General features: G+C 46.0%; 1 protein-coding gene across 1 annotated transcript in view; it reads left to right on the top strand.

Moving 5' to 3' along the window:
- Positions 1 to 13696, top strand: part of acap3a (ArfGAP with coiled-coil, ankyrin repeat and PH domains 3a) — a 384840-nt gene that overhangs the window by 357260 nt on the left and 13884 nt on the right. Inside the window, exons 20-23 of the mRNA XM_063033259.1 lie at positions 72 to 164; positions 7951 to 8171; positions 9231 to 9340; positions 13167 to 13277. Of these exons, the coding sequence (XP_062889329.1) occupies positions 72 to 164; positions 7951 to 8171; positions 9231 to 9340; positions 13167 to 13277 (535 nt within the window). The remainder of the gene's footprint in view (positions 1 to 71; positions 165 to 7950; positions 8172 to 9230; positions 9341 to 13166; positions 13278 to 13696) is intronic.

Here is a 13696-nt window from a genome sequence, read left to right as displayed (position 1 = left end):
TGCTCTCCCGCCGACCTTTACCAGCGCGCAGGTGCTGACCTTGTCCTGTTCTCTGCCTCCCGGCCCCGCAGGTCTGAGCAGCGACAGCGGACTGGGCGGGAGCACTGATGGCAGCACCGATGTCCTGCTCTTCGGCACGGTTGTCGACAGTGTCACTGAAGAAGGTTAGTCCTGTTCCCGACTTCTCTGCGGAGGTACAGTAGGTGCTCCCGGGAACCCTGTGGGCCACAAGTTTCTGATCTAACCGCTACACCTTCCTTCCAGCAGTACGCACTCCGCATCAAAAATCTCTTCAATGTCTCTCAAGATTTGGAATGTGCCCTGACTGGTCAGTGGTCCCAATTGCTGTGCTGTGACCCTGCTGGAAGGTGTACATCTGTGCATGATGATGTGTTTGTGCGATGCCTCCTAAGGCTGAATGATCTTCTTCTTCTTCTTTTACGACGGTTGGCACCCAGCTTAATGGTGCATTACCGCCACCTCCTGCTCTGGAGTGTGTAATAGACTTATATTCTAAATCCCTTCACCCAATCACACGCGCGCACACACACACACACACACACACACACACACACACACACACACACACACACACACATATACCCTAACCTACAGTTTATCCTCCCATCTTTGGCCATCCCAGTACCCTATTCCTGTTTATCCATCATATCCTATAAAAAACCCCTGTACCCCTTAAAAAAGCTAAAAATACCCTGACCTGTGCTCTCTCACCCATGCCCAGCAACCCTTTTAATGTGAATTGCTGCACCCCCAATTCCCTTAGATTAATTCTCATCATCTCTCTCTGTATCCCGTACTTGCTGCAACTCAGAACTACATGTTCTACTGACTCCTCTTCCTGACATTCCTCACACAATCCTGGCTGGTGTTTCCCTATCATTTTCAATGTTTTGTTTAATGCACAGTGCCCCAGCCTTAACCTAGTCCACACAGTTTCCTCTCTTCTGTATCCACTACCTACCCTAGTACCTGCAACACTCTTTTGTATTTGATATAAATGCCTCCCTTTCCCCTCCCTGTCCCATCTTTCTTGCCACATTTGGTTGATTTTTTTTCCCAGATTACACACTTAACCTTTCAACTCATCTTTCAACTTGATCTTTCAACTCATTGACCACCTGTCCTTAAGTGGACACTCCACTGAGGCAAGCTAAAGAGCAGTACGTGTGCAAGGGGAACACAGTGGGTCGGCCACTTTGGAATCCGAGAAAATCTTTAAAAGTGAAACCTGTTACACTTTAATTGAAATGCGAGGTTCTGAAAATGTATGTGGGCAAGTTAAGTGATCACTGTGAATTGCCAAATGAAAATGGTGTGGAACTTGGAAGGGAGTTTGCTGCACTTAACCCTCTAAACCAAGGGTCATTAATCTGGGCTCCTCAGAAGTCCATGGTTGATTCCAGGGGGTCTGTGAACTTGGTTGGGAAAAAATTTACATCTTTATTTTCACTAGCCTTTAACTGAAATTTAGCATTTCCTTCAAATACGAATGTAGGCAACAAACCACCATAGTATTAGCAGTACCTGTGATAATTGTATTTCAATATATTTGGTTTCTTTTGTAATCCGATGAATTTTATTTTATATATGTAAATACATTACTCTGAGAAGGGGTCCATTTGCTTCACCGGACTGGCAAAGGGGACCAAGGCATAAAAAAAGGTTAAGAGCCCCTGCTTTAAGCGGTGGATGTCCTGGGCCTGGGAGGATCTGTTAAAGCAACACACATCAAAGTTGCTGGTGAACGCAGCAGGCCAGGCAGCATCTCTAGGAAGAGGTACAGTCGACGTTTCAGGACTAACTGAAGGAAGAGATAGTAAGAGATTTGAAAGTGGGAGGGGGAGGGGGAGATCCAAAATGATAGGAGAAGACAGGAGGGGGAGGGATGGAGCCAAGAGCTGGACAGGTGATATGCAAAAGGTGTATGAGAGGATCATGGGACAGGAGGCCTGGGGAGAAAGGCAAGGTGGGGGGGACCCAGAGGATGGGCAAGGGATATAGTGAGAGGGACAGAGGGTGAAAAAGGAGAGTGAGAGAAAGAACGTGTACATAAAAATAAATAACAGATGGGTTGCGAGGGGGAGGTGGGGCATTAGCGGAAGTTAGAGAGGTTGCTTGAATTTCCAGCATCTGCAGAATTCCTGTTGTTTGGATCTGTTAAAGAGTGGTTTTGGTGGCTGCTGTACCTGTGAGCTGAGTGGGGTGGGGGAGGAGAAGGGGGAGCGTTGGACATAGACATTGAACTTTATAAGGTAGGTTGGTAGTTAATTGGCCACTGTAAATGATCCTTTATTGTACAGTGGCATCAAAGATGTGAGGAGAGCTAATTAGAATTAGCTTAGGGCAGGAGTTCCCAACCTGGTCCATGGACCCCTCGGTTAACGGTAGGGGTCTGTGGTGTAAAAAAGGCTGGGAAGCCCTGGTTTAGGGTTAGTGTCATGGGAGCTTGGTTGCTCACTGCGGAATAGGTGACCTGGGACAGTGGCTTGTTGCTGGGCTGTGCGACTCAGACTCCATAAATACAGAGGGAAAAAAAGCTGTATTTGTCACATTGTACTTCAAAACATGCCTTGAAGTGTGTTGTTTGCATCAATGACCAGCCCAGTCCAAATACGTGCTGGGGGCAGTTTGCAAGTGCCTTCATACCTCTGACGCCAATGTAGCATGTCTGCAGCTTACTAGCTCTTACTAATCTGAACGTCTTTGGAATGTGGGAGGAAATTGGAATAAACCATCATGATCACGGGGAGAATGTACCAAGATTCTTACAGATGGTGATGGGAATCGAACCTCAATCATTAGCGCAGTAAAGTTTCACGAGCCACCACACTATCATGCAGTGGCATAGATCTTACACACCCTTGACACTCCGTACATACTGTGACCTTGCCTGTGTCTCAGCACTTGTGTGGAGGTCCAGGATGGTACGTTGCCAGGGTCAGGGATGTCTCAGACTGGGTCTACGGCATTCTAAAGGGGGAGGGGGAAACAGCTGGAAGTCATGGTGCAAATTGGTAGCAATGACATGGGTAGTTAAAGGGATAGGTCCTGAAGAGAGAATATCGGGAGTTAGGCAGAAAGCTGAGAAACAGGACCTCCAGGGTAGTATTCTCTAGATTGCTGCCTGTGCCACGTGCCAGTGAGGGTAAGAATGGGATAATTTGGCAGCTGAATGCGTAACTGAAGAATTGGTGCAGGGGGCAGGGTTTCAGATTTCTGAATTATTGGGATCTCTCTGGGGGATGTATGACCTGTACAAAAAGGAGAGATTACACCTGAACCTGAGGGGATCCAATGTCCTTGCGGGCAGGTTTGTTAGAACTGTTGGGGAGGGTTCAAACTAACTTGGCAGGGGATGGGTATCAGAGTGATAGGGCTGAGGATGGGGCAGTTGGTGTACAACTAGATGTAGTGAGACTGTGAGAAAGGACAGGCAGGTAATAGGGTAAAATTGGAGTCAGTGGAATGAGTTAAAAGTGTAACGGAGTGTAATAGTTTGGAGTATAATATCCAAGGATGCACATTGTATCGAAAGGACAGGCAGCTAGGCAGAGGGGGTGGAGTGGCTCTGTTGGTTAAAAACAGATGAAATGAAATCCTTAGAAAGATGACATACAGCAGGATCTGAAGATTAGAATCCTTGCAGGTAGAGTTAAGAAACGACAAGTGTAAAGAGACCTTGATGGAAGTTACACACAGTAGCCAGGATGTGGGCTACAAATTACAGTGGGAGATAGAAAAGGAAATGTAAAAAGGGCAATATTGGGAAAGCCATGAGAGATTTCAATATGCAGGTAGATTTGGAAAATCAGATTGGTGTTGGATCCCAAGACAGGGAATTTGTAGAATGCCTATGAGATGGCTTTTCAGAGCAGCCCAAGAGGGGCACAGCTATTCTGGATTTGATGTTATGTCCTGATCCGGATTTGATTAGGGAATTTAAGGTAAAGGAATCCTTAGGATGCAGTGATCATAATATGATAGAATTCACCCTGCAGTTTGAGAAGGAGAAGCTCAAATTGGATTTATCAGTATTACAGTGGAGTAAAGGGAAAATACAGAGACAGGAGAGATGAGCTGGCCAAAGATGATTGGAAGTGTATAGTCATGCATGTTGGCAAAAGGAATAAAGGAGTGGACTATTTTCTAAAAGGGGAGAAAATTTTAAAAATCAGAGATGCAAAGGGACTGTTCTCGTGCAGGATTCCTTAAAGGTTAACTTGCGGGTTGAGTTGGTCGTAAGGAAGGCAAATGCCACGTCAGCATTAAATTAAGTTGATTAGAATGCAAAAGCAATGGTGTAATGCTGAGGCTTTACAAAGCATTGGTCAGTCCACTCTTGGAGTATTGTGAGTTGTTTTGGGCTGCTTATTGGAGGGCATAAGATTTTTGGATCATTGGGCTCTCTTCCAGGGAAGGTAGGACCTGTATAGAAGGGATGGTTTGCATTTGAACTGGAGGGAGACTAATAACCTAGTGGGAATTTTTGTTAACACTGCATGGTGGGGTTTTAACCAGAGTTGCAGTGAGGTAGGAACCTGAGTGCAAGAACTGTTAGTGGAGAGGTTGTGGAGGCAGATGTTGATAAGACCTCAGACAAAGTTGGGAATCAGAAGGTTGAACATGGTACGACAAAATCAATAAGGGTGAATAGAAGGCACAGGATTATATATATCCCAAAGAGGAAGAAGTATTCTAAAGAAAAGAACACAACTATGGCTAACAAGAGAAGTCAAACACAACATAGAAGTCAACAAGAGGGCATATAATAGAGCAAAGATTAGTAGGAAGTTAGGGGATTGGGAGCTTTGAAAAACTGACAGAAGGCAACTAAAACAACAGGAATTCTGCAGATGCTGTAAGTTCAAGCAACACATAAAAGTTGCTGGTGAACGCAGCAGGCCAGGCAGCATCTCTAGGAAGAGGTGCAGTCGACATTTCAGGCCGAGACCCTTCGTCAGGACTAACTGAAGGAAGAGTGAGTAAGGGATTTGAAAGTGGGAGGGGGAGGGGGAGATCCAAAATGATAGGAGAAGACAGGAGGGGGAGGGATGGAGCCAAGAGCTGGACAGGTGATTGGCAAAAGGGATACAAGAGGATCATGGGACAGGAGGTCCGGGAAGAAAGACAAGGGGGGGGTACCCAGAGGATTGGCAAGGGGTATATTCAGAGGGACAGAGGGAGAGAAAGAATGTGTGTATAAAAATAAGTAACAGATAGGGTATGAGGGGGAGGTGGGGCATTAGCGGAAGTTAGAGAAGTCGATGTTCATGCCATCAGGTTGGAGGCTACCCAGACGGAATATAAGGTGTTGTTCCTCCAACCTGATGGCATGAACATTGACTTCTCTAACTTCCGCTAATGCCCCACCTCCCCCTCATACCCCATCTGTTACTTATTTTTATACACACATTCTTTCTCTCACTCTCCTTTTTCTCCCTCTGTCCCTCTGAATATACCCCTTGCCCATCCTCTGGGTCTCCCTCCCCTTGTCTTTCTTCCCGGACCTCCTGTCCCATGATCCTCTCGTATCCCTTTTGCCTATCACCTGTCCGGCTCTTGGCTCCCTCCTCCTCCTGTCTTCTCCTATCATTTTGGATCTCCCCCTCCCCCTCCAACTTTCAAATCCCTTGCTCACTCTTCCTTCAGTTAGTCCTGACGAAGGGTCTCAGCCTGAAGTGTCAACTGCACCTCTTCCTAGAGATGCTGCCTGGCCTGCTGCGTTCACCAGCAACTTTTAAGAAGGCAACTAAAAAAAGTCATTAAGAAGGTAATGATGGAATACAAAAATAAGATAACCAATAATATTAAAGAGGATAGCAAAAGTTTCTTCAGATACATAAGTGCAGAAGAGAGATGAGAGTGGATATTGGACCGGTGGAAAACGAAGCTGGAGAGCTAGTAATGGGGACACTGATATAGCAGGCAAACTGAATAAGTATATTGCATCATCCTTCACTGTGGAAAACACTAGCAGTATGGTAGAACTAGGGAGAAGGTTCTTGGGGAAACTGAAAGGTCTGAAGGTGGATAAGTCACCTGGACCAGATGGTGTATGTACTAGGATTCTGAAAGAGGTGACTGAAGAGATCGTGGAGGCATTAGTAATGATCTTTCAAGAATCACTAGATATCTGGAATGGTTCTGAAAGACTGGAAAATTGCAAATCACTCCACTCTTCAAGAAAGGAGAGAGGCAGAAGAAAGGAAACTACAGGCCAGTTAGTCTGACCTCCATGGTTGAGAAGTTGATTATTAAGGATGAGGTCTCAGGGTACTTGGAGGCACATGATAAAATAGGCCGTAGTCATCATGGTTTCCTAAAGGGAAAATCTTGCCTGACAAATCTGTTGGAATACTTTGAAGAATTAACAAGCAGGATAGACAAAGGAGAATCAGTTGATGTTGTGTGCTTGGATTTTCAGAAGGCCTTTGACAAGGTGCCACACATGAGACTGCTTAACAAGCTATTAGCCCATGGTAATAGCTTATCCATTGTAGCATGGCTGATTGGCAGGAGGCAAAGAGTGGGAATAAAAGGAGCCTTTTGTGACTGGCTACCGGTGACTAGTGGTGTTCCACAGGAGCTGTGTTGGGACTGATTCTTTCTACATTATATGTCAATGATTTGGATGATGGAATTGATGGCTTTGTTGCAAAGTTTGCAGATGATATAAAGATAGGTGGAGGAGCAGGTAGTTTTGAGGAAGTAGAGGCGCTACTAGAAGGACCTAGACATATTAGGAGAATAGGCAAAGAAATGGCAGATGGAATACAGTGTCAGGAAGTGTATGGTCATGCACTTTGGTAGCAGAAATGAAAGGGTTGACTATTTTCTAAATGGAGAGAAAATACAAAAGACTGAGATGCAAAGGAACTTGGGAATTCTTGTGCAGGATTCCTTAAAGGTTAATTTGCAGGTTGAGTCTGTGGTGAGGAAGGAACTGCAATGTTAGCATTAATTTTAAGAGGACTAGAATACAAAAGCAAGGATGTAATGTTAGACTTTATAAAGCACTGGTGAGGATCACTTAGAGTAGTGTGAGCAGGTTTGGGCCCTTTCAGAAAGGATGTGCTGAAACTGGAGAGGGTTCAAAGGAGGTTTACAGAAATGATCCAAGGGTTGAATGGCTGCCATATGAAGAGCGTTTTTGTCTGTACTCACTGGAATTCAGAAGAATGAGGGGTGGCCTCATTCAAACCTTTCGAATGGTGAAAGGCCTTGATAGAGTGGATGTGGAGAGGATGTTCCCTAAGGTGGGAGAGTCTTAAGACCAGAGGACACAGCCTTTTAAAACAGATGAGGAGGAATTTCTTTTGCTAGAAAGTGGTGAATCTGTGGAAGTCTTTGCAACAGGCAGCTATGGAGGCCAAGTCTTTATGTAAGTTTAAGACAGAGATTGACAGATTCTTGATTGGTCAGGGCATGAAGGGATATGGGGATTGGGGCTGAAAATGATAAAATGGCGGAGCAGACTCAGTGGGCCAAATGACCTAATTCTGCTCCTATGTCAATACAATAACAATGGTCAAGCCATACAATAATTGAAAAGCCAAAAAAACTGCAAATACTGAAAGAATCATCTGCTGGGCATACTGTGCAGGGCAGGAGGGAGAATCGGAGGTGAGATTTCAGGTCTATGCCCCTTTCTCACGAATGGGTGCAAAAACTTGTGCATGGAGTTTTCGATGTCTGCTGTTCCCAGGCGAGTTCTGAACAAGTGGCCCTGCGTTAGAACATCACCCCAGCACACTGCATGCTCAGGTGCTCAGAATGTAGCTCAAATGGGTTCTTTCATTCCGTCTGCGTTCAACCATTGCAGACTATATAAACCTCCCTCCCTGGTTTAACATCCTGCACTGTAGCTCTGTGATCCCAGTGCCTGCGGACGTGTGCGGAAGTGGCTGACTATCATTTCGCTCTTGACAGTGAGTGAAGTTTCAGAGGAATCGAGTGGCGAGGCGGAGATTGAGCCAGAGGCGTCTGACTCCGAGGATCTCCGAGAACTGCACCCTGGGATCCTGGTGTACAAGGCAGCACAGGCCCGCAATCTGGCGATCATGGCTGAGGCACTGGCCCACGGGGCTGATGTCAACTGGGTCAACGAGGAGGACGAGAACAAAACCCCACTGATCCAAGCAGTCATCGGGGTGGGTTTGTGCACTCAGTTATTTTTTACTATGATAGGTGTTCCAGCTTGTGGAATAGTTTGAGGACAGTGTAACGGAAGTTTCTTGTTTTAAAAAAAAACTAGGAGGGACAGTGATACTGTGAACTGGCAGGTGTCTTAGCAGTGGTGTGGATGTCAGTACTTTCGCGGATGGTAGCAAGTATGACACTGGCCCCAGTTGGTCAGATCTACTCTGGTCATGGGTGAAGAATGTTGAACTGGGTTGAGTATTTGGTATTAGTTTATTCTTGTCTCAGATACCAAGATACAGTGAAAAGCTTGTTTTATGTTCTGTTTATACAGATAAAAGTCATACACATTGTATTGGCCTAGAAAAGGGTATAACAATAACAATGCAGAATAAAGTGTAGAGGCTACTGGAAAAAGCTCAGAGCAGGCAAATGATAAAGTGTAGGATCATACTTATTATTTGGCTGTGGGTGTTAATGAGTCTAACACTTATTGCCTGCCAAAATTGCCCAGGAGAATGTAGCGCTCTGTCTGGTAAAGATGGTCCCACAGTGCAGCCAGGTCAGAAGTTCCTGGAGTTATACTTGCCAACAGCAAAGAGGCGATATTTCTTAATGAGAATGGTGTGTAAGTTGGAAGATAATTTGCTCTTTAAAGGGTGGATGTCCTGGGAATGTTAATGAAGTCTTGGTGGCAGCTGGAGCACTCAATGCAGAGCGAGGAGGGTGTGACTAGACCTTAAACTTCACGAAGTTGGTTGATAGTTAATTGACCGGTGTAAATCGCCCCTTATTGTACAGGTGAGTGGAAGAATCAGGGGCAGCTGGTGACCCTTGTGGGGAGAATAAATTGTGATTAGTATGGGACGTGTGTACATGGTTGATAGTTTAAAGTGGGGGGGGCTGAAGAGTCAGTTTCTGTGCTGTATGACTCTGTAACTCCACAAGTTGTACAGATGCAGCTCTTTCATAATACTGTCCTTTCATTCTTTATACAGTAATTGTTGCATTGTCTGCTTCCATCGGTCTTGGATAACCTATCTTTTATTGGATGCATTTGTCTTCAATAGGGTTCTCTTGTCGCTTGTGAATTTCTGCTGCAGAATGGTGCTGATGTAAATCAAAAAGACATTCGCGAGCGTGGCCCAATTCACCATGCTACCTACCTGGGACACACTGGGTAAGGAACGTTTTCTAACTCCCTTCTGTAGATCAGCACAAATTCTTTGTAAGGCAATTTTATCTTCTGTGTGTTTCTCCAATGCTTCCACAGCTGAGGAGCCACAAAATGAACACCATTGCTCCCTTCCAGAGCAATAGGATCAGCCTGTCTCTTACACTGTTCACAATCCAAAAAACCACCTACTGTGGTGTACTTCCCATGTCTGATCATCTCTATCAAACATGTTACCTCCAGTGTTCCCTCTAAAGTGTGCACGTGCACACATCTTTTGCTACTAACGCACAAAAGGTTGTCACCCTCTACCTCGTTGCCATGTTAAGTATATTTCACAATCATACACAATCACATTTCCTTTTCCGGTTTGTGTTGTGGATGGTGTTGCCAGGATGGAGTTGGCAATTATTTGTCTGCAGATTTTAGAAATGGTTTATTTTTACTGTTTTTAGTTGAAGAAATTATTGATTCACTATGTTGAATTCCAAAGAAACAAAGGGTGTGAAGCGCAAAAGAACTGCTAGTTCACTTATAGCGGAATGGCTTAATGAAACAGTAGAAACTGCCACACCGAAAGCTCATGAGGTCAGGAACGTGCAGCTACAAGAAATATTTATGTACAACACAGAAACTGGTGTTACCTGTGTGTATTGTCGCAATGCAAAAGTTGCTGGAGAATTTGCAAGTGGGAAGAAGTGGAGTGATATTTGGAAACTTGACTTTTGAAAGCATCATTGAGCAAGCAAATCACATACGGATGGTGTGCAAAAGCTCTGGCGAAAAAGTCCTTCATTGCCCACTACAGGCCTGCTACATATGTTTTGTGAGAGTGCAGATGAACAAATCCAGAGATCAAAGTTCTTTTTGACAGTGTTTTGCTAGCTGTTAAAAAGAATACCTCTACATATAAAATTCAGTGCGGACATGTTGTCACTGGGCAAAAGATATTTGCGCAGACTGATCATTATAAATTAGAGGGGACGTTGGTTACCTCATTTTGGTAACTCCAGATGCTGGAGTAATCAGCCCAGAATCTCATCCTCCCCAACCTGCAGCTCACCCAGTTCTCAGTCATTTGAATCCTGCCTTACACCAAGTTACACTTTTACCTTCGTACTGTTTCCCAGTGTTCTAGTGTCTCCAGATAAACTCAGATTTAAGATTCTCATTCTTGGTAATGAATTCCTTCTGTGACTCTGTCTCTGCAGTCTCACCCCTCCCATCATCCCTCATCCCCTCCCCCACCAATTTCCTCACTCTTATCAAATAGCTCCCAACCAAGATTCAAGATTGTTTGATGTCATTTTCTTGTCACAAGTGTATGGAGAACAAAATAATTGTTATTCCAGATCTGATACAGCACAAAAGATAAAGGACACAATAATATTTAAAAACACACAATAGATATAAACGTGTAAGATACCTTATGTACATAGATTGCCCATAAAGTGACTCTAGGCTGTACTTAAGGTGATTGATGGGAAATAGTAAAGTCGTGGTGGAGTTAGTGGGAGGTGTCGATCAGCCTGACTGCTGAGGGAAAAGTAACTGTTTCTGAGCCTGGTGGTCCTGGTGGGGATGCTACGTAGCCTCCTCCCTGATGGGTGTGGGACAAACAGTCCACAGGCAGGGAGGGTGGGATCCTTCATGATGTTACTGGCCTTTTTCTGGCGCCTTTCTGTATATTTGTCCTTGATGGCGGGAAGGTTGGTGCCCATGGCGCGTTGGGCAGTTCTGACTGCCCGTTGTAGAGCCTTCCTGCCCGGCACAGTGCAGTTTCTGTACCAAGCAGTGACGCAGCTCGTTTGCATCTCTCCACTGCGCATCTGTGAGTAGTACTATAGACGTAGGCAGTCCAGCTCTCCTCAGCACCCCCCACCCCCTGAACGTAGAGGCATTGGTGAGCTTTCCTGACTGTGTAGGATGTGCTCTGGGACCGTGAGAGACTGTGTGTGATGTGCACTGCCGGGGGTTTGAAACTGCTGTGCCGCTGACGTAAAGAGGGGTGTGAGTGGTGCGAGTTCTCCAAGTCGACAACCACCTCCTTTGCCTTGTTGACAGTCAGGAAGAGGTTATTTGCCTGGAGAAAGCCCACGCGTTCCACGGGGAGGAAATACTTCTTACAGATGCTGTCAGAATTGAACTCTCAGCAGCCCGAGCTGTAATAACACCGCGCTCACCGCTACACTACCAAAGGTGTCAAGTGTGCTCACCTCCCTCGGCCAGTCAGATTTGTGGGATCTTGGGCTCTATGCACTGACAATAAGGCTATGGTTCCAGAGCTGCTCTTCTTTTCTTATCGTCTTATCGCAAAACCGAAGAGCTGCTCTCGTCAGGCAAGTTAAAGCAGATGCTTTCCTTCCTTTTGTTTAAGCTGTTGTCTATTACTTTTCCTCCTAGCCTCTCTTTATTCACTATTTACTCTACAAGCTTTATTTTCCATTCCCCCCTCCCTCCACCCCCCGCTGCTTCCCTGCCCCACTCTTGGGCTTTGGAAGAAGTTGCCATTAGTAAACTGGAGCCCATTTCACTTGTCATTTTTCCTGTCACTTGGAAACGGACAGCTGTCCAGTAAACACACGGTCTCCCAGGAGACTGCATTCAGTCACTTGCAAGGATCAATCTGGTCCATAAGCCCACAAGATGCAGGAGCAGAGTTAGGCCATTCAGCCCATTGAGTCTGCTCGGCCATTCCATCATGACCGATCCCGGATCCCCTCAACCCCATACACCTGCCCTCTCGCCATAACCGTTGATGCCCTGACCGATCAGGAAGCGATCAATTTTTGCTTTAAATGCACCGACGCTTTTGGCTTTCACAGCTGTCAGAGGCAGAACAAGGGGACTAACCTTCAGAAGTGGGGTTCAGTGTGCGAGCTTTTCATTACTTGTGTAGCACACCCAACCAAGGGATGAATTTGTGCCCCTGTAGCTCCAGCAACAAACATTGAATACTGGGCTTCTAGTTAGCCATCTTTCAGAGCAGCACACCAGCCCTTCTTAATGTCTGCACACCTGATCCTACTTGCTCTGTAATTTTGGTGTGAGCTGCTTGTGTCCCACTTGCCTGCATATTCTCTAATCTTTATTTGTAGGAGCTTTTCCTGAGCACCGGACTTCGAGGCCAGTGGTCCTGGGTTCAAATCCAGCCGGCCCCTTGCACGCATTCCATCCATGCTGGGTAGAGTCTTGAGCTAGCGGCTCGACCTCGGCCACACCTTTGGCATGGGTGACCCTACCAAGAGCCCAAGCTTGAAGCCCGAACTCCAGCCAGCATAGTTCTCCGGTTCTTTGAGGCATGCAAGCCTCCAAACCGTGACAATGTTGTGCCACTCAAGGGGTTGCGGAGGTTAATTTAGGTTTAAAAGTAAGTAAAGGCATCCGTTAGTCTTGCAAGACCATGGATCTGCACCTGGAAAGTCTTCACTCTCCAGGGTGCAGGCCTGGGCAAGGTTGTATGGAAGACCAGCAGTTGCCCATGCTGCAAGTCTCCCCTCTCCACGTCACCAATGTTGTCCAAGGGAAGGGCATTAGGACCCATACAGCTTGGCCCGGGTGTCGTCACAGAGCAATGTGTGGTTAAGTGCCTTGCTCAAGGACACAACACGCTGCCTCGGCTGGGGCTCGAACTCACAACCTTCAGGTTGCTAGTCCAATGCCTTAACCACTTGGCCACGTGCCCACACAATTTAAAATTATGCCCCAGCATAACAAAGTAGTCCGCAGCCTGCCAAGCACTGGCGTTAAAAATGCTGTATTGATGCAATTGGTTGTTTGTCGAGTGTCACCGTGAAGCGTGTGTTCTGACTCTGGGTGAACCTCTTTCCAGCCAGGTATGTCTCTTTCTCAAGCGAGGAGCCAACCAGAACGCAGTGGACGACGATGGACAGGATCCGCTCAGCATTGCAGTTCAAGCTGCCAATGCAGACATCGTGACGCTGTAAGCCTCTCTCTCCACTCCTGGTCCGTGACACAGTTACCGTGTTTCAGACTTGTAGCCTCTGCTATTATTTAATTTTTTTTTTCCACACTTCAAATCCTCACGTAATTCTTGTTATCAAATGTGAAGAAGTGTGTCTGTGACTGGTGAGTGTTGATAAACACTCTGTTTTGGGGTTTACCTGCTGCACAGATTCCCTTCAGGAAAAAGCCAGCAAAATGCAGAGTGAGTGCAACGCTCTTCCTGAAAACTCCTTTTGAAGGAGAAATGGGAGAGCACGGCTATAAGACCTGCCCTGCCCTCTCTCTTCACCAGTACTGGCTCCTACCCCCAGCTTGTTGCTTCTGCTGTAGAGATCAGCCTGGGGGTTTCTTCAGCCAGAGGCTGGTGAATGTGTGGAATTTGTTGCCACAGAGGGC

The sequence above is a fragment of the Mobula hypostoma genome, chromosome 25 (genome assembly GCF_963921235.1).
Source record: "Mobula hypostoma chromosome 25, sMobHyp1.1, whole genome shotgun sequence".
In the NCBI taxonomy this organism is placed as follows: Eukaryota; Metazoa; Chordata; class Chondrichthyes; order Myliobatiformes; family Myliobatidae; genus Mobula; species Mobula hypostoma.
The sequence above is the reverse complement of the archived record's forward strand: the minus strand, read 5'-3'. Positions and strand labels throughout refer to the sequence as shown.